The sequence below is a fragment of the Spermophilus citellus genome (genome assembly GCF_964194105.1).
Source record: "Spermophilus citellus genome assembly, chromosome: 2".
NCBI lineage: Eukaryota > Metazoa > Chordata > Mammalia > Rodentia > Sciuridae > Spermophilus > Spermophilus citellus.
The window spans coordinates 248313619-248340840 of NC_138183.1; the positions used below are offsets into that span (position 1 = coordinate 248313619).

A 27222-nucleotide genomic window follows, 5' to 3' on the forward strand; every position below is an offset into this window, starting at 1 on the left:
TTTAATATTTTCTCTTTGTTCTGTATATTGGATATCTTCATAACAATGTGTCTTGGCATTGGTCTACTGTGATTTTGTATGCTCGGTTTCCTGTATGCATCTACAATTTGTATATCTGTTTCCTTTTTTATTTCTGGAAAGTTTTCTGTAATTTTTTCATTTAGTAGGTTACTCATTCCTTTGGTTTGAATCTCTATCCCCTCCTCTATCCCGATGACTCTTAAATTTGTTTTTTTTATGTTATCACATATCTCTTGGATGTTTCTCTCATGATTTTTAACCAGCCTATCTGAGTTGGCTAGACTCTTTTTAAGATGATATATTTTGTCTTCATTACCTGACGTTCTGGCTTCTACTTGCTCCACTCTATTGGTGATACTCTCATTTGAGATTTTAACTTGGTTTATAATTTCCTTCATTTCTAAGATTATTGTTTGATTGTATTTTATAATCTCTATCTCCTGATAAAGATGCTTAACTTCTTCTTTTATCTGTTTATGTAATTCATTCTCAATGTGTTCTTTCCCTGCTTGAATTTGCTGTCTCGTATCCTCTTTAAGGTTCCATTCCATCTGTCTAAGGTGTTCCTTGAGTTCTTTATATGACCATTTTTCTGATGACTCTATATCCTCCTGAATATTTAGGCTGTCCTGCATTGTTTATACTCCTTTTCTTCCTTGCTTTTTCATACTGTTCATGTTGCTTCTTGTTCTGTTTGACTGCTGAGTTACTGTTTACTCCTATAAATTTATTTGATGTAATTCCCGGCAGGTCTCCTTTCAGTGGAATTTTGCTAGAAGTTTTGCATGTAGGTGTATTAATGGGTCTCTCTGGTCCCTTTACTGTGGAGGCATTGAAGGTGCTGCCTCCTCGCCGGCCGCCATGTTGAGTCCCCTAGTTTCATTCTTCTATATGTGTATATCCAGTTTCTCCAGCATGATTTGTTGAAGCAATGGTCTTTTCTTCAAGGTATGTTCTTGGTTCCTTTGTAAAACATCAGTTGTCTCTAAATATGAGAATTAATTTCTGGATTTTCTGTTCTGTTTCAGTGCTGTGTGTTTCTGTTTTTATTCCAGTACTATGCTCTTTTGATCACTATGGCTTTGCAATTTGTATTGAGATAATGTGTTGTTTGAATTTTTATTTTACTGTATCAAAAGTATCAGGAGAATAAAAATAAGAGGTTTAAGAATTTTTGTTATTTTGGCAAATAAACATTGGTATTTCATTTTAGTGTATATTTATTTGATCACAAATTTAGAAAGCTTTTCTTCTACATATTTTTATGTGACTTTTTCTTTCTGAGAATTATTTGCTCTTGCTTTTGCCCATTTTTGTATGGAAGTATAATTTTATTCCTAATTATATATGAAATACATATAAAAATGTATATGTTGAAGTCATAAATCATATCAATAGTGATTTAGTATCTGATAATATTTATAATATTTTTAAGTGATTCATATTAGTTGTTTAAAGTGTGAAGTCAGAAAAAATCCAGGGGAAAAACAATAAAATATTATCACAAATAGAGTCATTGCAAATATTTTTGTAAATTTATTCCCAGATATCTAATTAATATTATTTATTATACAATATTTCAATTGATAAGTGTTTTTTGGTGCCAAAAATTCATATGTTAAGTGTTTATTCATACACAAGCAGGTTTTTTGGAATTATTATGATTTGTGGTGGCATTTACTCTTTGGATCTCTGTAACTTGATAAAATGTAGCACATGATTCATGATATATGAGCCAACCCCTTTGTTATTCAAATTCCTTTTCTTGCTTTCAAATTTTATCTATTCAAAGTGTCATACAAAATTATATGTATTTATTTTGTGCAACATGATGTTTTGCAGTACATGTGCATTGTGTAATGGTTAAATGTAGCTTATTAACCTATGAATTACCTCACACAGTTATCATTTCTTTTGGTGATAGCACTCAGCCATCCTTTAAGCATTTTTCTATAATAAAATATGATGTCATTAACTATAGTCAATATGTTGCACAATAGATCTCTTTTACTTACTTCTATTACCTAATTGTAATTTTGAATCTTTTGATCATCTTCCATTCACTCCCCCTACCCAAGTGCCCTAGTCTCTAGAGATCACCATCCTACTATATTTTGAGATCAACATTTTCAGGTTTCACATATGAGTGAGTTATGTGGTATCTATCATTTTCTGTATGTACTTCCTACATCCCTTAAAATAAAGTCCTCCCTGTCCATTTTTGTTATTTCAAATGGCAGAATGTTCTTCATTTATATGGTTGAGTAGTGTTACATTTCATGTAATATAATACACTTTCTTAAACTATTCATCCTTTGAAGGACACTGAGGTGTGCTACAATAAACATAGAAGTGCAGGTACCTCCTTGGCATACAAACAATCTCTTTTGGATATATACCAAGTAATGGGATTGCTGGATCATAGAAACAAGGCTTCATTTTCTATTATTAATTTCAAGATGAACTTCAAATTATTTTTTCAATGTTTTCCTTCAAACGAACAATTGTTTGGTGAGATTACATAAACTCATAGATTATTTGGAGAAAGTTTGTATATAAAGTGATTTTAGGTGACATCCATTTGTCCATTATATTTATGACTAGTTTTATTGGCATAAAGAAGAATCTTGACTTTTTTTCCCCTAATTTTGTTCTTCTTTGGATCAATTCTTGGGAATTCATTAAAACTGTGTTACTTTTGTGGAAGTATCTTCCTGCTTTACTTTTCTTGAATATTTTGTGCTGGAAAGAAGAAGAAAAAATGAAGCAAAGATGTAGAATAAGTGCACATATCCTCCATGCTAGATGATGAACGTTTTAACAAGTTCTACTTGATATCATTCTAATCCAAGACTCCTGAGACACCATTGTGCTGGAAAAGGCCTTGATACCTGGGAATGATACACTGGGAAGAAAGTGTTGAGTATTGCTACTCTTACACTTGTCAATTTACCAAATTGACATTTGGCCAATGACATCTTTGGGGAAAAAAAACAAAGAGAAATTAAAAATTTCTGAGGGCATTTTTTCATTTTTCCTCATTTCAAATTCTGTCATCCCACTTCTTCAATTTCTCTCTCCTTAAAATTTTCACTATATATGGCATTAAATTGGATTAAATCTTATAGGGTCCACTTCCTTTAGATATAATGTCATCTTTATAAGTAAGGTTGCTCTGTATTAATCTCACAATCCTTTCTGACTAGAAGCAATAATCAATTTTGTATCTTTTACGGAAGCTAATTTCCTCCCCATAATATATTGAGCACTCATTGGACTGATGCCTGATAATACCACAAGTATGCAAATTAAGTATTTGAGCCTTCATATATTTACAAGAAAACACCAACACTGCTTTCCATAGGGCAAAAAGTGTGTGTCATTCACACTAGGAATAATTTTGACCTTTTCACTGCTAAAGGACTGGTGCAAGTTGGTCTGTGTGTCTAGAATCCCACAAGGAGAGATACAGCTTTGTGGGTAGAGGAGAGCTGCCACTGAATAAAAGACATGGAGTTAAACAGAAATAGCTCAGATCTGAGGCTATGTGCAGGACAGATGACTGAAAATGGTCATTAGCTTACTCATCAGAGATCTATAGAACATAGCCACTTCCTACTCAGGTGACAATCAGGGCATCTGCTTACTTATTTTCCACATCCTGGATGGTGTTAACAAGAGGCTGATTTCTGGTTTCTGGAAGGGGCAAGATAACAAGGCCACCAAGGAGGGTGATGACTCCATAGATGATCCAGGGCAGATGGAGAGAATACCCCAGGAAGGTCATCAGGAGAGGAGCCACTATTGCCCCTATTCTGTGGAATCCTGAAATGATGCCTCCAAGTGTGGACCTTAGGATGACAATAACAAAACAAAGAAAATCTTGTACAAATCTGTATATATGTTTTCACTTCTCAACCCTATTTCATTTTGGGAGACAATACAGCATAGTTATAGAATGCATGGGCTTTGATAATGCATTGTGACATTTACCACTATTGATTTTTAATTAATCAGTTTCATCATAATTAAAATAAGAATATTCATAGCATCAATCCTGTAGAGTGGCTCTTCAGATTAAGTGAAAAACTGCAGTAAAAGACTTGGCACATTACAAGGCACAAAGTTTGTTTTAAATAATTGTGAATTATTTGTTGCTTTTAAAATTTGTATTACAATTCATGTCTTGGACACATAAGCAACCTCAATTTTATCTTTGCAGTAAGTGTTAATTAGTTCAGAACGTCCTGTTTAGAAAGCAGTCAGAAGGTCGTTTAGCACTTGTACCTGAATACAGTGGGGAGGAGATCAATTTGGTGGAGAGTACAACCAGTGCTGGCAGCAGAAACACATCCAATTCCCAAAGTTGCTAAAACCACACGCAGAATCTGCATTTCTGGATAGAAGAGATCAGGGAGAATAAAAAATCTTGGCTGAATAAATCTGTCTATCTGTAACTAATTGTGAGGTGATTCTGTTGTAGGGTTTGCAGGTGAGAAACAAATAGCAGACAAAATGCAACCCCTCAGAGATGATGGAGAGGTTGATGAGCTGCTGAATGCTGGGCTGAAACACTGAACAAAAGGATCTAAATCTCTTGCTTCAATTTCTCTGCATATTTGAGTATTGCTCATTAGGGTGGGAATAGAGAAATCAGGAAATATTTGTTTTATTAATTCCATCGTTTTTTCAGGGCATTTTCTGAAGGGCCTAGAACTATATGTGAACAAAAAACTGAGGAGTTTATAACCCACGTCTTGAAAGACTTATAACTAAGAGTATGGGAACAATGTGTAATGTGTGGCAGGTCTTCCTCCACATAGTGACAAAGGGATTGGACAATGTGAATAGAGGTGAGTTCTAGGCAATAATTCAGGATTTCAAAGGCCTGACATTAGAAATTCTATTCAGAAATTTATAATGCCATCCTGGGTATTAATCACATACTTTTGAATTACAGAATTAACAGAGGTTAAACCGATTATTTTTAATTCACTAAAATAATCAAAATAGGACTGTAAAAGAATACAGATTGTTCTCCTGTAAGGCAGGAAACTTCTGTTGGGGAGAAGAATGGAGACTTCCAGTCGGAAATCCTACAAAATATGTTCCTGCTCTGGGAACATGATGGAGCATGGTGACCACTGAAATTCCCGCAATCATTAATGAGATCATTTGGGTAAGTTAGTAAAATAGGTTGAGTTGTATTCTTAATCTGTTTCTAGTGTTTTTCCTAGTGCATTATTGCTATACATTATAGTGGGGTTCATTTTGATTCATTCATAAGTGCATATGACATAATTTGTTCCATTTCAACCCCTAGTACTTCCCCTTTCACTCTCTTCCTCCATCTCCCTGATCCTCTATTCTACTGATCTTCCTTTCATTTATTTATTGTTTTTAATTGATGCATTATGATTATACATAAAAGTAGAAGTCATTAATGTTTTCTTCTCTAAGGACAAATTACAAAACAGATTAGAAGACATATTAAGATTAAATGATTCCCTTACTCCTGCTGTGCTCTTGTTTTCTGTATAAAGACAAGGGACTTTTATTTCGCTGAATTCAAGAAGCCTTCCCTAAAAATGTATTGAGTTAGGGAGGCCTTAAAAATCAGGAAGACTCCCAAGGAGAGTATCACAAGCCCACTTGGAGATGCAATTGAAAGGCCTACTCCCTCCAGGATTGTTACGAAAAGTGTCATTAGCCAGAGGCATGTGGTTAGCTCCTCTTCTAAAGACACTGTTTGTACCATTGGCTGATATTCAGTTTCATCTTGGATGTGGTCAGGGAAGCTTTGTGTCTGAACCATACCTTAAGGACATAGGCACAGTTGGAGCCTAAGTCCTGCCAAGTGCTTGCCATAATCCATTTCAAATCTTCATATTAACTACAAAGAATCCTTGGCTTTTAATGATATTCTTGTGCATCAGGCAGGTAAGATGATGTAATTCCTAAGGAATGAGGGAAACACTTTCTTTCCCCAAACCTTGGTCTCTCTCACCTTGGGGCAAAAATGTGTTGACCAGAATGGAAATTCCTGCCAGGAATGAGAACAATATCTGGTTTGTCCGATGACCCATGTAATTCAGAGTCCAAAGGGTAACAAATCTGGCTGTGAGCATGATGGCTCCAAAGAGAACCTGGAACATGAAGATATTGCTCCCCAGGTGCTGTAGGTTGAGTACGAGGCCGTAAAAGGATACAGCACTTGAAAATCTGAAGTGAAAGGAGAAGAGACATCTAATAACATCTAGAGCCTAAGGAACATTCCCTAAGATTTTGATGGAGATCCTACATGATGATTATACTGGCTCAAGATGGCAAGTGTTCAATGATAATTATAGAATGGAATAATAGAAAAAATTTTTAAGGCAGTGATCTTAAATTACCATAAAATTACCATGGGCTCTTTATTGCTATAATTTTTACTGAGGCCATTAAAGAATATATAGCAGATACACACATATTCCAGTAAAAGTTAATTTTTGAACTGCTTAATTCTAGGCAGAAAATGGTAATTTGAAATCTGAGGTTATTGTTCAATTTAAGGGGATAAAGGAATGAACATAGATAAGGTTAGACATTGGAAATTAGGGAAGTTGTTTCTTTGCAACAGTGAGTCTCTCTTCTTTGATTCCTGGTGTGGAGTCCTTTTTTCACCTTAATCCTAGTAAGTAAGGGTGCAAGGCACTAGGGGGAAGAGTTTCCCATGTGTTTCCTGGTTTTTAAGAGTACAATGACCTAGTCAGGTGCAGTAGTGCCCACCTAGCAATCCCAGTGACTCAGGAGACCAAGGAAGGAGCACTGCAAGTTCAAGGCCACCTTGGGCAACTTAGTGAGAGAATTACATTTATTGATTTGTATATGCTGAAACTAACTTGCATTCCTGGGATTAATTCAACTTGATCACAGTGTACAAATTCATTCTTCTAATATTTTTAGTAAGGATTTTTGTGTTTATATTCATCAGAGGTGTTGTCTGTATTTTTTCCACTTGGTTTTGGCATGAGGATAATACTGATACTGGTTTCAAGGAATTAATTTGGAAGTGTTCCCTCACTTTCTATTTTATGATATAATTTGATGATGATTGATATTAGTTGTCTTTGTTGAAAGCTTCTTTTATGTCTTCAGTCTCATTCCCTGATATTGTTCTGTTCAGGTTTTCTATATTCTCTTTTCTCAGCATGAGTAAGTCATAGATGTCTAGAAATTGTCATTATCTTCTAGATTTCCCAATTTATCAGAATATAAATTTTTAAAGTAGTCCCTAATGATCCTGTTGATTTAAAAAATGTTTGTAGTGATATCACCTTTCTCATCTATAGTTTTATTGATTTGGGTCTCTAAACTCTTTCTTTTGGATAGATAGATTTATCAGTCTTTGAACTTTTCAAGGAATGAATTATTTGTTACATTGATCCTCCCCCCACCCAACCCCACACTATTTCATTTGTTTTGGCTTTGAAGTTTCTTTTTCTCATTTTGGAGTTAGTTTGTTCCTGCTTTTATGGCACATTGCGATATAACATTAGATAATTTATTTGGGACTTGTTTCTCTTTTTTTTAATGTAGGCATCTACTTTTATAAAATTCCTCTTAGCAACAACTCTGCATAATGTCCCAGAACTTTTTAATGTTGTATCACTATTCTTGTTTGATTCTAGAAATTTATAAACTTTCTCTTATTATTTCATCTAAGACCCATTTCTTTTCAAAAGAGAATTATTTATTCCCCATGTGCTTATGTAATTTTGTGTTTATTTCTAATTTAATTCCATTATGATCTGATAATATAAAAGGAATTGTATTGATTATTTTTTATTTTCAAACACTTTTTTTGTGACTTAAAATATGGTCTATTTTGGAGAATATTCTGTGAGCTATAGAGAAGAAAGTGAATTTGCTTGTTATTGGATGAAATAGCCTATAATTTTCTGTTGTGTGCATTTGATTTATGGTATTATTTAGATCAGAAGTTTTGTGTTGTGTTGTTTTTGTTGCTGTAAGCAACCGGACTAGAAAAATTTAGAGGAATAAAAGTTTACTTAGTCTCATAGTTTCAGAGGTTCAGTCCATGGTCAGCTGTCTCCATTGCTCTGGGCCCAAGATAAGACAGAAAGAACATTATGAGAGAGGAATATTGTTCACATTGTGGTAGTCAGGAAACACAGAGAGACAAAGAGAGGCCATGGAAATCAGATATAGTTTCCAAGGTCACACCCTTAGATATAGTTTCCAAGGTCACACCCTCAGAGACCCATCTGCCTGTAAATACCACCCAGTTAGTCCATTCAAATTATTACCCAGATGGTGGTGGTGGCACATGCCTATAATCACAGCTGCATGGGAGGCTGAGGCAAGAGGATCATGATTTCAAAGCCTGCATCAGCAAAAGCAATGTGCTAAACATCTCAGTGAGACACTGCTTCTAAATAAAATACAAAATAGGGCTGAGTATGTGGTTCAATGGTCAAGTGCTCCTGAATTCAATCCTCAGTACCCCCCAAATAAAAAAAATTATTAATCCATCAAATGGAAATATCCGATGATATGGTTATAGCTTTCATAATTAAATCATTGCACCTCAGAACATAAACACAATAGTTTTGTCAGGACGCCTCATCCCCAAGCGATAACATATCTGTTGATTTTACATCTTATGAGGGGGATGTGTTGAAATCACCAGTATTTTTGTATTCAAGTCTATCTTACTCTTAATGTCAAGAGGAATTTATTTTATGTAATTAGGTGCTGTTGGGAGTCACCCTGTCTCCAAAGACTAACTTCCCCATCCCGCAAGAAGAGCCGTCCAATGGTCAGCCCTGCTGACTCACATGATCCTTACCCACCAATCAGACTAGCTCTGCTGGCTCACATGATCCTTACCCACCAATCATACTAGCACTGCTGGCTCACATGATCTTTACCCACCAATGAGACTAGCCCTGCTGGCTCACATGATCCTTACCCACCAATCAGACTAGCACTGCTGGCTCACATGATCCTTACTCATCAATCAGAAAGCACCCCATGCCAACTGTCAAACCGTTGAACCCTTAAACTGTCATAACTCTCAAACCACCCCTGGCTCTATTAATATGCAGAGCCATTCCTCAATAAATGGTCATTTTCTCCAACGACAAGCCATGTTAGTTCTTTCATTGGTGCCAAAACCCAGGATGGGGAATGCCTCGCTGCTCGAGGGCCCCCTCTCTCAAGGCTTGCCATCCTTGTCCACTCTTTCAACCACTGCTCACAAAACCAGCTCTTCAGTAGGTGAGTTCCCCTATTGGGTATCCAACTTCAGAGGGGCTATATGCAGGGGCTTTGACCATGATTTTCTGGCAAACCTCTGACACCCAATCTGGAGGAGAGAACGCACCCCACCACGACCTTCATGGTCATGGTGGACTCTCTGGAGCCCAGTTCATGAGTGGGAGATACTGAGGGTTGAAAGAACAGGCACTCCTCTCTCTCTCTCTCTCTTAACCACCCTTGTCCCTCTCCTGACCTATGGGGGCCTCTTCTTCCCTCCCTACAGACTCCCCCTTATTAAATTCTACACACAAGATTGGCTTTACTATCAATTGGACAATCAAAGTCAATGGCCCCAGGAGGATCCCTAGATCCTGCAGTTCTCAGAGATCTGTTTAACTTCTGTGAGCACTCGAAAAAGTGGAAGGAGATCCCCTATGTTGAGGCTTTTTCTCTTCTTCGTTCTCACCCTGACTTATCCTGCAGATGAACCCCCTCTCTACTGACCTCCCCTGTCAGTTTCGTCCAGCCCCTCAGGTGCTCCCTCTGACTCGGTCCCCACCAAACTAGGTCCCGAGAGTTTTAATGTCCTCCAGGCTTATAGCTCCACTCACCATGATATATATATATGGTATTGGCTAATACTCTCCTTCTTGAGGAATATACCAGAGTCTGGGAACTTGCCAGAGCCCATGAGGATGAAACTCACTGAGTTAATCCCAATCACCCTCTGGGGCCAGTTGCTGCCCCAGAAACTCCCGACTGGGATTATACACAAGCTGGCATACAGAGTAGGGACCGATTCTCCGCATATATTATTGCTGGGCTCAAAAAAGCAGCACATAAGGCCGTCAATTACCAAAAATTACAAGAGACCCCATTGGAATTTGTGGATTGGCCTACAAAAGCCCTTCAGCAGTAACCTAGATCCTGAAACCCCAGAAGGCCATCATGTCCTTATGATATATTTCCTCTCACAGAGCTACCTTGACATGTGGGCCAAACTAAAAAAGCTCAAACAAGGTCCGTCCCCTCCCCCCAGACTGAGATCTCAGTGGTAGCCTTTAAGGTTTTTGTGCTTACCCAGGCCCTGCAGGATGCTCCCTTGAGTCGCCACCCATCACCAAAAACCGCCCTGGGTGCCTGCTTCAAGTGTGGCTAGAAGGGACATTGGGCCAGGGCATACCCCGCACCATGCACTCCACATACCCCATGCCCTAAATGTCAACAACAAGGTCATTGGGGCTCTGACTTTCCTAGATCCCATAGGAGGCCTATGTCCAGGGAACCCTCCCACCCAATACCACCAACCAACAAGCTAAACTCATAGCTGCTACAAGGGCATGCAAACTAGTGGAGGGAAAAACCCTCTCCCTATGTAATGCATTTTCCATATCCTGATCTCCCACACAGCCATTTGGAAAGAAAGGGGGCTATTGACCATCAGAGGGATGGCGGTCAATAATTCCACACTTATTTCTGGCCTACTACAAGCCTCCAGGCTGCCTTCCCAACTGGGAATAATCCATTGCAAGGCCCACCAAACTGACTCCTCCCTTACTAATATGGGTAATTCAAAGGCCAATCAAGCAGCTCAATCAGCCACCCTACAGAGCTTTACCTCCTCTCTGCTACTCTTTGTTACCACCGGGAATCGGCCCAAAGATTCCCACAACTCTCAGTTTCTTCACTCTCTATTCCATTCTAGTCCACAGAATCTCACTACTTTCCTTCACTCTTTTTTCACCCTTTCCCCACACGATAATAAAACTTAAAAACTTTCCCTTCTCATCAGGCCCATGGTCATACCCTGGCTGCAGACTGGCAGATTGATTTCACCAACATGCCCCAAGTAAAAACCATAAAATATCTTCTTGTATTGGTAGATACTTTTTCAGGATGGGTTGAAGCCTTTCCCACTTCTAACAAGTGGGCCTCTACGGTAGTTGATCTGTTGCTTACTCACATAATCCCTCGTTTTGGGATGCCCTCTTCTATCCAATCAGACAATGGCCCAGAATTCACCTCGCAGATAACTCAGGGACTGGCTCATGTTCTATCACTCCCTTGGCATTGCCCTTACTGCCCCAAGGCTTCCAGAAAGGTTGAAAGGACCTATCTATTGGTCCCTTAAAGAGACCCTCAACAAGGTCACCAAGCTCACTGGGTAAAGGTGCTCCCCTTGCTTTATTGCGCATTAGAGCCTTGCCAAAGAAGTCTTCTAATCTCTCACCTTATGAAGTCATGCATGGCCATCCCTTCGTTCCTCCCAAACTGCCTACAGAAACCCCTACCCATCTCCAAAACCTATGCCCTGACCCTCCTCTTCCATCTATGCTCTGAATTCTGGTGCTATCAAGACTGGCTCCTTCCTGACCAGTCTCTCTCAAAACCCTATCTCCTTAACACCTGGTGAACTTGTTTACTATTGCTCACCGGGGGATTAGCCCCCTCTAAAACCAAAATGGGAGGGTCCTGCTCAGGTGATTATGTGCACTCCCTTGGCAGCCAAATTCAAGCTGTCTAATAACCAACTTACCCCATGGATTCACATTTCCAGGCTTAAGCCTGGTGCTCCTACACCTTCATCAGAAGAGCCAAGGATCATTACCTGTCATTAAGTACTCTTGTCAATGCTCCCCCTCATTTCTGGCCCCTCTTGGGTCCTCTCTTCACCCTATGTCTGGAGATTCAAGGCAAGTGACCTTAAGGGCCTCCTCCAGCCTGACCCCTCTCCTACTTGCTTGAATCTGGCTGGTAGTGGGACAATTGTGTGTTGTCCTTCTGACAAACCACTTAGGTGTCCAGAGCATGGTGACCCCTGAATAAGTGTGAACTACCTTTATCATAAGAGAGCACTTTACCAGTTGCCTTCTTGGCCTAAGGAGAAACATGTGTGTTTTGTTTGCCCTCCCAGTTTCATAAGAATTTCAAGTAACAGTATTTAAGGTTGAGGTGTTTCACATAAAACCTGGAGAGATCTGACTGCTCTCAAAGGGAAATCTGGTAAAAATGGACCACTGTCCTCCCTTGGCCACCTTCATTTAGTGCATGGGAGAAGCTTCCTTCTTTATTACAAAGCCCGTGCTTTCTTGGTGTGACTAGGGAAATCTGGGAACAGTGATAAGTGAGAAAAGCAAGCTGTTTTGGAAAGCTGGGATATTTCAAGAAGGGTAAAGAGAGAAGCAAGCTGGCTTCAGAGACACCCAGGTAGGAGAGAGTTTGAAGAGCAGCCTTAATAGAGAGGGAAGGGAGCTAGATTGGACTAGGAATGAAGAGTGGAATTGAGGGTGTTAAGTGCAGGACAGGCTGGTCTTCAGGGCATGCCAAACAAAGTTAGCTGCAGGATGACCTGGCTTCTCAAACTCTCTGTCTGGTTCTTTATCACCTCTTTGCTTCAAGCCCAAATGCCCAAGGCCCCGCTCAAGGCTGAACACTTAATCCCCTTTGTGCCAACAAGGCAGCTTGCAGACCCAGAGACCTCATTATATTTGGGTATAAAAACTCACTGTACCTGTTCCTTCCCTTTATCATAAAGTTCATTCAGACTCAGGTGGGTAAAAAATTTCTAATCAAGCTTTTAACCAGCTTCTCCTCAGGAATTACCAACTCCTAGCTACTAATGATACCTCCAGTCAAGACCTATGCCGAATGGACTTAAATCATGATGGATCTGTGGTGGCAAGGAACCTTCGTTGATCGGGTTCCTGAAGTTATACCAGTCCTATCTGCCCTCCTTGGGGGCTCCTTATTTTCCTCCTCTCCTTATCTGTAATTTCTTCTGCTATACTGGCCATGGATTCTAATAATGAGGTATCTTAATTTGTTGAGACATTATCTTCCTTTGTCTTTTCATATTGCTTGTGTGTCTTCCATTCTAGCACTGTGGTTCAAGGCATTACCATTTTACCCTATAATCTTATAGTGCCCCTGTAGGGTTTCAATACCCCTCCTTTGATGGGTAGTACAATGTTAACAGATACCAACATAAACAATACCACATAAAAACAAATAGCTGATAATAGATGTTAACAGTTTGGTCATAATTTACAGAAATGTTGAATTCAATTATTATTTACAATATAATCATAGGTTTGTAAAAGGGTTTACAGATTCTGATGGTGGACAAAGAACTGGAGGTGAGGTGTAGGATGATATGCTGAGGATGTAGAAAGTGAGGATACAGAATTATTATATCTTAGGAAGTGTAAAAGAGAAATCTAAGTAAAAAGTTAGTAGCAGGTGAGTAGAGAGGAAGTAATTTTTGGTAGACAAGTATGTGGGAAGACAGTAGAGTACATGAAACAAACACACACATATATATTAAAAAAACATAAAAATGTTAAAGTAGTAAAAATTGGATAAAAAAGAAAAGGAAAAGAATATACAACATAACTGTAATATTCTACTATTCAGTCATCTCATTTTTCATATCCTAATTCATGCAAAGTACTTGGTTTCATATATGTTTGGGATATGAGAGCAGGAGAATAGAGAAAGAGAGAAGAAAGAAAAAATATTGAAGGAAGGAATACAGATTGTTTTGGTTGGAGATCATTATCTTTCCTGTTTCCCTTCTCATCCAATAGGTGGCACCTTCTGTTGTTAGCTGGTAACTCCACCTTTGGGATAGTGAAGGTAACCAGGGGAGGTTGAGTTGTTCCTGGGTGGAGGACACCCGGAAGTGGGGTGTGACACGCACTAGTCCCCAAGGGGAGACTGCACCAGAAGGATCTCTTTTGAGGCCTGCTACTGTGATGTGAGCACCTGGTCTTATTTTCTTATCTCACCTAAAGACCTCCCAGTTCCTAGTCTCTGTGTCTCTAAACTTATCACACTCACTCTCTCCATTACTGCTTCCTAATACAGGACATTTCTTTCTGGGGCTCTTGTGTGTGATGCTTTTGGCATGCTGTACCCCTGCCCTGCTGAGAGCTATCTTGTGTTGGGCAGTCACTGTGCTGGGTAAGCAGCTGCTGGGGAGCAGGAGGAGTTAGAAACTGGGAACCTGGCTAGCTGGAGTTCCAAACTGGGAGTTTACCCCACTAAATATGCTCATGTAGGTGACCCAAGATGGAAGCATTTGCTTTTATCCATGGGGTGTCGGGTTTGGTGGGGGGGGGAGCCAGGTGATGGTGTTGGATGATGAGTTCAGAGACTGGATATGTGGCATGCAGTGTGTGGCTGTGGCTTTCTTCAGAGTCTATGTGAAGTCCTCTGGTGCAGGCAGACTATGGTGCATAGGAGACTATCTCTGTTGCTGCAGAGTCCCAAGATGGAAGTGACTTGGGGGCCCACACAAGAGTGGTGGCTTCAGATCCAGTGTGTGGATAGCTTTCAGGTATCCTGTGTGGGAGCTGCATCTGGGATTTCTGCTCAGGTGGGTGGATGAAAGTTTTATGTTGGTGCTGATGCCTTTGGTCCCTCTCAGGCACCAGGTAGTCCTGCATGGGTGAGTACCGCATGGCATAGTGCTGTGATTCCTGTGCAAAAGCAGGAATATTGCTTGAGAGAAGAGGTATTCTCACTTCTTGAATCACAGGTCACAGAGCAACACAGAATGCTTCCTCTGTCTGGCCCACCATCTTGTATCCCAAGTGTAGTACTTCTTTAAGTATTTCCTGTAGTTCTGGGATAATGAATTCTTTTATTTTATCATTATCATGAGAAGTTTTAACTTTTCCTTCCATTGTGACTGATTGCTTTGTTGGCTATCAGCAATCTTGATTGGCAATATTTTATTTCAGAGTTTGTATTATTTAATGCCAAGCCCTCCTGGATTATAGGGTCAGAGCTAAATCATAATTATCCTTATTGGTTTACCTCTAAATGTGATTCAACATTATTCTCTGGAAACTTTTAAAATTCTTTCTTTTGTCTGTACTTTTTAGTATTTAACTTATAATATGTCATGGAGAGATTCTTTTCTGGTCTCATCTATTTTGGTCTCTACATGCCTCCAATATCTGGATATTCATCTCCTACCCAAAGTTTCAAATATTTTCTGTTATTATATCACTGAGTAGGTTATCAATGCTATTAGACTCTATCTTTTCTCATTACTCCATGTATATGGGCCTTAAATTTACTCTCATAATGTCGTAGAGATATTGTATATTGTTAGTGTAGTTTCATTTTTTTTCTTAAATACTGTCTGAATGATGACATTATCTCTGAGGTTTGAGACTATATCTTCTACCTGCTCTAATACATTAAAAAGGCTTTAATTCAGCTGGATTTTTTATTTGACTTACTGTGCCTTTTATTTTCAAGATTTCTTCCAGTTTTTTCAATATCTCTATATATTTTGTAGAATTTCTCATTCATTTTCTGTAATGCCTTCCTTAGTTTATTCAATTTTCCTGACTTTTCTTAGTATTCAATGCTCTTTCTAAATGCTTATTATTTTGAATTATTTATCCAGCATTTTATATACTGCAATATCTTTAGAGTCATTGCTTGTGAGTTATTAACCTTTGGATATTTCATTTTACCACAATTTTTCATATTTCCAGTTTTAAGGTTAGTGCTTCTGTTGGGATGGATTTCTCTTCCAATTTTATGTCAAGAAATTTGTAGGGTACAATCTTTTCTTGGTGAAGTGTTTTTGGATATCCTGTTGCTGTAAGTTGTTGAATATAATTCCAGGTGTGTTTAATAGTATATCTTTCCTGATACTTGTTTTGTAATGTATTTTAGTACATCCCCTCCCCTCAGTGGTGGTAACCCAACACAGTAGCTGCCCAAAACAGGTGTGCAGTGTGACCAGGGCCCACATATGGGAGCCCCGGGGTGAGAGTTTCCTCAATTGGTAACTGATAAGGGAGAGGGAGGTGGGGCTAAATTTAGAGCCTAACAGAGAGACAAGGAACTGGGAAATCTCCAGGCAAGATAGGGAGATAGGACCATGCGCTAAAGTCATACGAGCAGTCCCAAAAGGAGACCAGTGAGGTGAAGTCTCCAGGCAGGGACTGGTGGGTGCCACTCCCCACTTCCAGGTCCCCTGCATCAGGATCAGTCTTCCCACCCAGGTTACCTCCACCCTCCAAAGAGCAGAGACACCAGCTTACAACAGACAACCCCACCTATTGGATAAGAATAGAAGAAGGAAAGATACAGATCTCTAAAGCTAGCAACAACCCTGGTTTCTTCCTTTAAGTTGTTTTTTTTCTTCTACCTTTCTATTCTCTGTCCCTCACACCCCAACATATATGAAACCAAGAACTTTTTTTTAAATTTATTTATTTTTTATTGGTTGTCACAACTTTACAAAGCTCTTGACATATCATACTTCATACATTAGGTTGAAGTGGGTTATGAACCCCCAATTTTACCCCAAATGCAGATTGCAGAATCACGTCGGTTACACATCCACAATTTTACATACTGCCCTATTAGTAATTGTTGTATTCTGCTACCTTTCCTATCCCCTACTATCCCCCCTCCCCTCCCCTCCCTTCTTCTCTCTCTACCCCATCTACTGTAATTCATTTCTCTCCTTGTTTATTTTCCCATTACCCTCCCAACCTCTTATATGTAATTTTGTATAGCAATGAGGGTCTCCCTTCATTTCCATGCAATTTTCCTCATCTCTCCCTTTCCCTCCCATCTCATGTCACTGATTAATGTTACTCTTTTCTTCCTACTCTTCCTCCCTGCTCTGTTCATATTTGCTCTCATTATATCAAAGAAGACATTTGGCATTTGTTTTTTAGGGATTGGCTAGCTTCACTAAGCATAATCTGCTCTAGTGCCATCCATTTCCCTGCAAATTCCATGATTTTGTCATTTTTTATTGCTGCATAGTACTCCATTGTGTATAGATGCCACATTTTTTTTTATCCATTCATCTACTGAGGGGCATCTGGGTTGGTTCCACAGTCTGGCAATTGTGAATTGTGCTGCTATGAACATCGATGTGGCAGTACCCTGTAGCATGCTCTTTTAAGGTCTTCAGGGAATAGTCCAAGAAGGGCAATAGCAGGGTCAAATGGTGGTTCCATTCCTAGCTTTCCCAGGAATCTCCATACTGCTTTCCAAATTGGCCGAACCAATTTGCAGTCCCACCAGCAATGTACAAGTGTACCCTTTTCTCCACATCCTCGCCAGCACTTGTTGTTGTTTGACTTCATAGTGGCTGCCAATCTTACTGGAGTGAAATGGTATCTTAGGGTGGTTTTGATTTGCATTTCTCTGACTGCTAGAGATGGTGAGCATTTTTTCATGTACTTGTTGATTGATTGTATATCCTCCTCTGAGAAGTGTCTGTTCAGGTCCTTGGCCCATTTGTTGATTGGGTTATTTGTTATCTTATTGTCTAATTTTTTGAGTTCTTTGTATACTCTGGATATTAGGGCTCTATCTGAAGTGTGAGGAGTAAAGATTTGTTCCCAGGATGTAGGCTCCCTATTTACCTCTCTTATTGTTTCTCTTGCTGAGAAAAAACTTTTAAGTTTAATTAAGTCCCATTTGTTGATTCTTGTTGTTAACTCTTGTGCTATGGGTGTCCTATTAAGGAATTTGGAGCCCGACCCCACAATCTGTAGATTGGAGCCAACTTTTTCTTCTATCAGATGCAGAGTCTCTGGTTTGATATCAAGGTCCTTGATCCATTTTGAGTTAACTTTTGTGCATGGCGACAGAAAGGGATTCAGTTTCATTTTGTTGCATATGGATTTCCAGTTTTCCCAACACCATTTGTTGAAGATGCTATCCTTCCTCCATTGCATGCTTTTAGCCCCTTTATCAAATATAAGATAGTTGTAACTTTGTGGATTAGTCTCTGTGTCCTCTATTCTATACCATTGGTCCACCTGCCTGTTTTGGTACCAGTACCATGCTGTTTTTGTCACTATTGCTCTGTAATATAGTTTGAAATCTGGTATCGCTATACCACCTGATTCACACTTCCTGTTTAGAATTGCTTTTGCTATTCTGGGTCTTTTATTTTTCCATATGAATTTCATGATTGCTTTGTCAATTTCTACAAGATATGCCATTGGGATTTTGATTGGCATTGCATTAAACCTATAGAGAACTTTTGGTAATATCGTCATTTTGATGATGTTAGTTCTGCCTATCCATGAACAGGATATGTTTTTCCATCTTCTAAGATCTTCATCAACTTCTCTCTTTAGGGTTCTGTAGTTGAAACCAAGAACTTGGCATAAAATAGGATTTGAGGATTGAGTCATCTGAATAATATAATGCCCTTTTTTTCTTTCATTTTTCCCCCTTCAAATTTTACTATTTTAGCATCTGTATTTTTCTAAATTCATGTTTGTGTTTGTTTTATGTACTCCACTGTCTTCCCATGTATTTGTCTACCATAAATTACTTCCTGTCTGTTCCCTGGATACTAACCCTCTTCATTAAATGTCTCTTTTGCACTCCCTAAGATATATTACTCTATATTCTCACATCGTACCTCCTCAGCATATCGTCCTACACCCCACCTTCAGTTCATTATCCATTGTCACAAACTGGAAACCTTTTTACAAAACTACTGATTATACTTTAGATAATAATTGAATCCAACAATTCTGGAGATTGAGACTAAACTGTAAATGTCTTAATAACAACAAATTGTTCATAAGTGGTATATTGTTGATATTAGGATCTGTTAACACTGTCCTTTCCCACAAATGAAAGGTCTTGGAACCCTACAAGAGCACTAAAAACCTATAGGGTAAAAACAATAACACTCCAGACCCACAGAGCTTGAAAGGAAGACACACAAGCAGCATGAAAAGACAAGGGAAGAAGTGCCCCAAACAAATTAACACACCACACCATTAGAATCACTGGCAGCCCAGCAGAAGAAATTACAGAAAAGGAGTTTATGATTCACATGGTTAAAATGTTCTGTGAACTCAAGGAAGACATAAGAGAGCAAATACAGGCAGTGAAAGATCAATTTGACAAATACAGGAAAAAAAATTACCTCAACAGGGAGACAGAGGTTCAAAAAAAAGGAACAGAAATCCTTGAAATGAAAGAAACAATAAACCAAATTAAAAGCTCAAATGAAAGCATCACCAGCAGAGTAGACCACTTGAAAGACAGAACATTAGATAATGAGGATAAAATATATAAAGTTGAAAAGAACATAGACCACTCAGTGATAATGGTAAGAATCCATGAACAGAATATTCAAGAAATATAGGATAGCATAAAAAGACCAAATTTAAGAGTTATCAGGATAGAGGAAGGCATAGAGGTACAAACCAAAGGAATGAACAATCTATTCAGTGAAATAATATTAGAAAACTTTCCAAACATGAAGAATGAATTAGAATTCCAAATTAAAAAGCCTACAGGATGCTGAATGTACAAAATTAAAACAGATCCACACCAAGTCACATTATAATAAAAATGCCCAACATACAGAAAAAGAAGAGCATCTTAAAAGCCACAAGAGAAAGGAATAAAATTGCCTACGGGGAAAACCAATTAGGATAATGGCAGATTTTTCAACACAGACCTTGAAAGCTAGAAGATCCTGAAACAACATATATCAAGCTTAGTATAATCTAATAGTGTGTATTGCATTGGAGCTTGAGAATTCCAATTTCTATGAGATCTCAAAAGGGGGGGTCTTTCTGGTAGGTTAGGTAATTGTGTTATATATAGAAGGGCTTAAGGAATATACCCTCTGTGATTGCTTTTCTATACTTGATAATTCTGTATATATTAAAAGAGTATGTGAGCAATCTATTTTGAAACCCTTCATAGATGTGGTATTCACAGTCTTAGTGTTATTTCTCTTAGCTGTTTCTATAAGTAAATATGTTCATGAGTGAGCACTGAGTCCCTCTAGCCATTCCTGGTTGTCAATTTTGGGGTTCTCTCCTACTCTTTGTGATATTGTGTTGCTGAAGTTTGAGTGAGTTAGGTAGTATATAAAGGAAAATGTACTGTCTCCTAAATGAGTAGAGTGTGTGGCTCAGAAGCATAATATCTACCACATGAAGGTAAAGTGTTAAAACCAGATCTCCAGCATCTCCCAGAAAGAGAAAAATAAATAACAGTAACAATAGTAGTAAATGATATATAGCATTAAAATGAATACCAGAGGCCAACTATGACATTTTCAGCACTAATAGCCACAAAACAGAAATGGTGGGGTCAAAAATTAGCAACAGCAAAAATTACAATCAGCCTAGATATATCACTAAAGGAAATACCAGGTGTCAACTATGACTTCCAAAATAAAAATAACTGTAAAAATATGAATGGTGTGGGTATAAATTACATAAAGTAGTGTTAAAATATGGGAAAATTTGGGTTCGTTAAGAGAAAAAATGGGAAAAAGTGAAAAAGAAAGATTAGAATATTATAAAGGACAGAAATAAAGCAGAAAAGAGGCATAAATTGAAGCCCCAAAACAAGAAGGAAAATTTTTAAAAAATGAAATAAAGTGGAGAGAGAGAGAGGGATGGGGGTGGAGAGAGAGAGAGAGAGAGAGAGAGAGAGAGAGAGAGAGAACAGAAAAATTTTAGTATTAGAAGAAGAATATGGGAGAGAGAGTCACAATAGAAAAAAAAGATAAAACTTCACTAACCCTAAAAAACAAAATAATAAAATAAAAATCTGGTAAAATATGAAAAAGAAAATGTATATACATATACACATTCACACATACTTATGTATGCATACAAACCACACTGCAAATACAACTGGAAGAACAAAACATTTGTTAACAATGAATGAAAGAATTGTCTTCATTGTGCTGGTTGAAACTGACCAAGGATGCATATTTACTACAAATGCCAGACTTCTCTTCCTTCCAATTCTTTCTGGGGGTATGTGCATCTTATAGCAAAGATTTGGGGATTATTAACCCTTTCTCCTTTTTCTTAATTGATATACCTAGAACCAAATATGAAGTGGTCTGACTCAAAGCTCATTGAAATGACTCTTAGGTTTTCAGTTCATCAGTACAAAGTAGTATGTATGAGAATTACCATCTGTTGGAATGTTGTCTAGAAAGTCTAGGTTAATGTATGCTTTTGGAAGAGATGAGGCAAAGATCTAAATGGAAAGTTCCCACAGTTGAGATCTATCCATTATTTGTCATATTCTTTGTCATATTCTGGAGACATTAGTAAAAGAAACCAATAAGACCAGGTAGATGGCAATCTATTCTGGTTGTCCCAATCCCAGACACTTCTTAATAATTTTATTCATAAGGTAACCAAGTTCCCTGGGTGAGGGGGCACAGCACACTTCACTACCCAGGACTATGGCCTTCCAAGGCTCAATCCTTGAATGTAATCATGCCTGCCTGTTTGGCTTCCTAAATATCTTCAGCTGATTAAATGAGACTCCATGGGAAAGTAAGTCACACTCCTCTCTGTATCCCTGAACTGTATTCTCCTGGATGAAATCTTCTGTGTGCCTGTTTTAACAGCATGTATTCTACTCCTTATGGTAGATGCCATCCAGGATTCTCTCCAAATCTTTGACTGTCCAGTATTGAATTTTAGTGAGTTCCCTTAAACATCTACCTCACTGAGACTCAGTATTCACTTGATTCAATTCAAAGCCATAGAGAAACTGGAAGGTGCAACCTTTCTCTACTCTACCATATTTGTCCCTCATGGCTAACATTTTTTGAAAGGAGGAATGTGGTTGCATCTTAAACATTTTGAAGTTACTAAGCATCAGATGGTACTTACCTGGAAAAGCACATGTAGAAGGTTCTCATAATCACTTTGGGTGCACGGAACAATTGAAAAATTGATGGTTTAGTATGGACTGCATCCAGCACATCCTGTATGGTGGATTTCACATACTGAAACAACAACAACAAAAAAAAAAACAGGCATGTATAATATGTCAATAATGGGCAGGTATAGTAGTAAGTACTAGAGGATTAGATAAATATGCTCACTATGTTTGAAACATCTGACTCATTGGGAATATGGATGCTAAATGATCTACCTCATGTAGCGTGAGCTACAATGTGATTGGGGAGAATGAAAACTACCTACAAATAAAGCCAGTTTAAACACTTATTTTATGATAGGTAAAAAGGATTAACCAAAAGATTTTCACTGTAAATCAAAAACAATGAAAAGTTACTTGTTTACGGATTTGACCTTTCTTTCCTATTCACTGGAAATGAGACTTTTCCCTCATTGTTAGAATTAGAGTTTATCTCTGTACATTAATGGATTTTATAAAAGCTAGGTCCACTTTATGATTTGGTCTCAAGTGGACCTTTTCTAGGTATTGTAGGCATGCTGCCTCCACTCATGATTGGAGTGTACAGAGTTACAAGAGTGTAAAAAGTAGGTTATCTGTCAATGGAGTATGATTTGCACCCAGGCCATATGTTATAGCAGATGAAATTTGGTGAAATTCCATGTGAAATATAATAGTTGCAAAAACATTTGGTTTCAAGGTTAGAATTTTTAGGCCTGAGACTACTGTTACTTTTTATTTGGGGGAAGGTTGGTCATTAGGTACCTAAATGTTATATTCTGGTGTTTTATGGTACAGTAGGGTGTCTATTGATAATGATAACATATTCTGTATTTCCAGAAATGCTAGAATAAAGAATTTTGAATGTTCTCAGTACAAAGAATAACGGTTTGAGATGATAGATATCCTTACTCCAAGTTGAACCTTACACAATATATCCATGCATCAGAATGTCACATAATATCACCAAGTATGTAAATTTATTACACATCAGTTAAAAAGTGAAAGTAGCCCCTCACATTCTTACTGGAGTTATCACAATATAAATATCAAATGTATTCAACAAGAGAGAAGGCACTTAATAATTTTCAAAATAATAATACTTTATTTCTGATAATAAAAATACAGTGAGCTGTGCATGGGGCACATGCCTGTAATCCCAGCAGCTTAAGAGGCTGCAGCTGGAGAATTGCAAGTTCAATGCCACCCTCAGCAACTTAGTGGGACACTAAACAACTTACCTAGACCCTGTCTCAAAATAAAATATAAAAAGGGCCTGGGATGTGGCTCAGTGGTTAAGTACCCTGGCTTCAATCCCTGATGCAGAACAAACCAATCAACTCCCCCAACGTAGCCCAAAACAAAACAAAAATAATCAAATGAAAAAAACAAAACAAAACAAAAAAACACCCTCCCCACAACAACAACAACAACAATTATACTGACTCAGCACAGGATACCACAGACAATTGTTTTCCCTGGAGCTCCAGTAAATAAATATTTTAGGCCATACAGGCAATGATTTTTATTGCAACTGCTTAATTATGATGCTGTAGCACAAAACAGTCATTCATAATACAAGATCAAATGGGTTTGACTATGTTCCATAATATTTTATTGACAAAAACAGGTGTTATTCTGGAAAGAGTTTGCTAATCTCTGGTTAGTGGATGCTTTTATATCCTACTCACATGTTTTATTCACTTCTCCAGATTCTGGGAGTGTTGATGGCTGGTTGTTGTGGCCCCAACTGTGAATTGCCCTTAGATAAAGAAAATATCCTCACCCAATGCTATACCCTTGTCCTTATCCAATAACTGAAGAATTCAAGCATATTAGAATCATGCTTCCTTGCTTTAAGGCAGAGGAATTCTCATGGGAAATCCTAGTTCCAGTGTTTCTTGCAAGATCTCCTGGGTTCTCTATTACAACTGCATTATACTCCGACTTTTATTTCTGGCTATTTCCATTTTTTTCCTCCTCATAGATAATGTTTTGAAAGAACACCTCAATAAACCTTCTGCACACAAATCTCAGATTCCCCAGTTTCTGGAAAGCAGATCTATAATACTTGTAATTGTATGGTAGTAGTCAAATAAATGGATGCTATCATGAGAATCTAGAACTAGATCATCCAATGAATATCCCATAGTGGTATTAGCTGGTGCATGCAGTTGTAATTCAAGTATTAAAATTTTCACTGGTGGTAAACTGGGATGATCCCAGGATTTATGATCCCAGGATTTCAAAAGTTTTTAAAAAATGAATAATTGTGAGGATTTTAGACTTCAGTAGCCCTTGTAAAGTGCTATGAATGCATTTAAGAAAGACAATGGAATACTACTAGTGATTGACTACCAATCTAAAGTGGAATGTGAAAACCAGAAGATGTATATAAAGAGCAGTGTATAAGGAGACCCTCATCTTCCACAGGTAGAGGGCAGAAAAATATGAAGAACAAGTTCCAGGACTAAGTTTTAAGAATAATGTCAGGTTTATATGACATTATATGGTGTGGGAAGCCATTCTCGCACATGATTGGGCACCTCCCTGATTGGGTGTGAGGCATTCTGGCTAAAGTGTGTAGGATCTAATCCCCACCCTTTCTAGGTGCAAGAGCCCATCCGTGTGGGGGTGTGACTGACCATCGACCCTGAGACCAATCACTGACCCTGACCTTGGAATGCTGTCCCTTTCGACCTTCATTGGATGGAATTTTCCCCTGAATTTCTTGTTCCCTAATAAAAGGCCACTCCCTGGCGTTCTCTCTCTCTCTCTCTCTCTCTCTCTCTCTCTCTCTCTCTCTCTCTCTCTCTCTCCTGCTAGTCTGTGTAAACCTCGCTGCCCTATTGGGTGGCTCGAGGCAGGAGCCCGAGGGACAGCCGTCTCAGACCTGGTCAAAGAAAAAGCTAAAATGAGTTTTGTGTGTTTATTTTGATCTCACTAGTTAACTTCTATGCTTTGAACCTCTAGTATGAAGCCAGCGTGCTGGCTGTGCAGTAGAATATGGTTTCTTTTGTGAAAAGACCTGGCCTTAATTGAGAAATAGGACTTATTTGGGGATGGTTATACCTGAGTTGAGACATTTGATCCTTTTGAATCCCTTCATTCCCTAGTACTACTTGACATGGAAATATATTGACGCCCCCCCTTCTAAAATCTAGTGCTACTGCCTGGTTTAAAGATAGTCCAGAGTTTATGCTTGCAAGAAAATACATAATTTCCCTGCCGTGATTTATTACTATTTTCCTCCTACCAGATAACTAAAAGAAAAATATAATCTGTTTGGGAGATGTTTTGTCTACTGAGAGGGAAAGTGCCTGTATGCTCAAAGTGCTCAAGTAGCAAGCAGAAATCATCAGCTTGAGAGCACACACGGGGAATAATTTTTTAATTTCAAAATTTTATTGGTGCAAATCGCAATCATACAGAATAGTGGGTTTCATTGTGGCTTATTCCTACATACACATAACATAATTTGGTTAATTTCATTTCCAAGTAACACCCCATTGAACTCTCTTTCCTCCCCCTGATAATTTCCTTTAATCTGACAATCTTTCCATATGAATTCTAGGACTCATTTTTTTCTTTTTTTTTAGATCTATGAAGAGTTTATATGTTTATGGGTATTGCATTGAATGTGTAGATCGTGTTGGGTCATATGGTGATTTTATCAATATTAACTCTCCCTATGAAAGAAAAGATTCTAAGATTAAGGTGGTCAGCTAGATATTAGACAGAAACACTGCACCTGATAGAGAACCATGTAGGCACAACACTCCATGTTGGCTTAGGAACAGACTTCCTTAACAAAATTCCTAAATCACAGGAAGTAAAATAAAAAATCAACAGACTGGTTGTTATAAAACTGAAAAGCTTATTTACAGCAGAGGAAACAATCAAAAGTGTGAAGAGAGAGCTTACAGAATGGGAGAAAAATTTTGCCACCCACGCTTCAGATAGGGCATTAATTTCCAAGATATAAAAAGAACTCCAAAGGCTTAACACCACCACAACCACCATCAGCACTACCATAATCACCTTCACCCAAAACCAGTCAATAAATGGGAAAAGAAACTAAAAATACACATATCAAAAAAGGAAATAGGAATGGTCAACAAATATATGAAAAAAAGGTTTAATATCTATAGAAATTAGAGAAATGCATGTTAAAACTACAATGGGATTTCATCTGATTTCAGTCTAAATAGCAATTATCAATAATACAAGGAACAATAAGTGTTAATGAGGATGTGGGGAAAAGGAAACACTCAGACATTGCTGGTGGGACTGCAAAATAGTGCAACCACTCTGGAAAGTGGTATGATGATTACTCAAAAATTGGAATGGAAACACCAGTTATTCCACTCCTCAGTATATATCCAAAGGATTTTACATCAGCGTACTATAGTGATGCAGCCACATCAATGTTTACAACAGAACAATTTACAATAGCAGGCCTATGGAGCCAAACTAGATGCCTATCAACAGATGAATGGATAAAGAACCTGTGATATATATATATATATATATATATATATATATATATATATATATATGATACCCAATGCAATATAAATCAGCCATAAAATGAATGACTTTATGATATTTGCCACAAAATGGATGGATATGGAGACTATCATGATAAGAGAGAAAAGCCAATCCCAAAAGACCAAAGGTCAGATTTTTCTCTCTTACATGAATGTTAACACAAAATAAGGTGGGAGGAGGTGAAGAATAGAAATTCAGTGGATTAGACAAATTGGAAAGAAGGGATGGGGGGAGAGAGAAATAGAAAAGACAGTCGAATTAATCTGACATTATTTCATGTGTACACATATGAATAGAACACAATGAACCTCACAATTGTGTACATCCACAAGACTGAGATCCTAATTAGAATAAGATATAAACCATGCTTGTATAAATATACCAAAGTAAGTTCTACTGTCTTGCATAACTAAAACAGAACCAATAAAAGAAAAAAGAAAAATGATCAAGATGGCCAGAGTATAAACTTGAATAAAGGGGGAGTTTGTTTTTCATATGGAAATAATTGTTCACAGCTTTGAATGACAGCCTGAACAGAATAATAACTACCAATGAGATAGAAGAAGTAATGAAAAGTCTTCAAACAAAGAATATCCCAGTGTCAGATGGATTCTTATCTGAATTCTACCAGAATTTCAAAGAAGAAATAATGCTAATGGTCCTCAAATTATTCCACAA

The 27222-nt window shown here is 38.0% G+C and overlaps 1 protein-coding gene across 1 annotated transcript in view; it reads right to left on the reverse strand.

Moving 5' to 3' along the window:
* Positions 1-2702: 2702 nt before the first annotated feature.
* Positions 2703-27222, reverse strand: part of LOC308642431 (steroid transmembrane transporter SLC22A24-like) — a gene marked incomplete at both ends in the record, with an annotated part of 39489 nt that continues 14969 nt past the window's right edge. The window contains 5 exons of the mRNA XM_081281339.1: positions 2703-2763; positions 3669-3872; positions 4309-4417; positions 6029-6243; positions 21966-22081. Of these exons, the coding sequence (XP_081137465.1) occupies positions 2703-2763; positions 3669-3872; positions 4309-4417; positions 6029-6243; positions 21966-22081 (705 nt within the window). The remainder of the gene's footprint in view (positions 2764-3668; positions 3873-4308; positions 4418-6028; positions 6244-21965; positions 22082-27222) is intronic.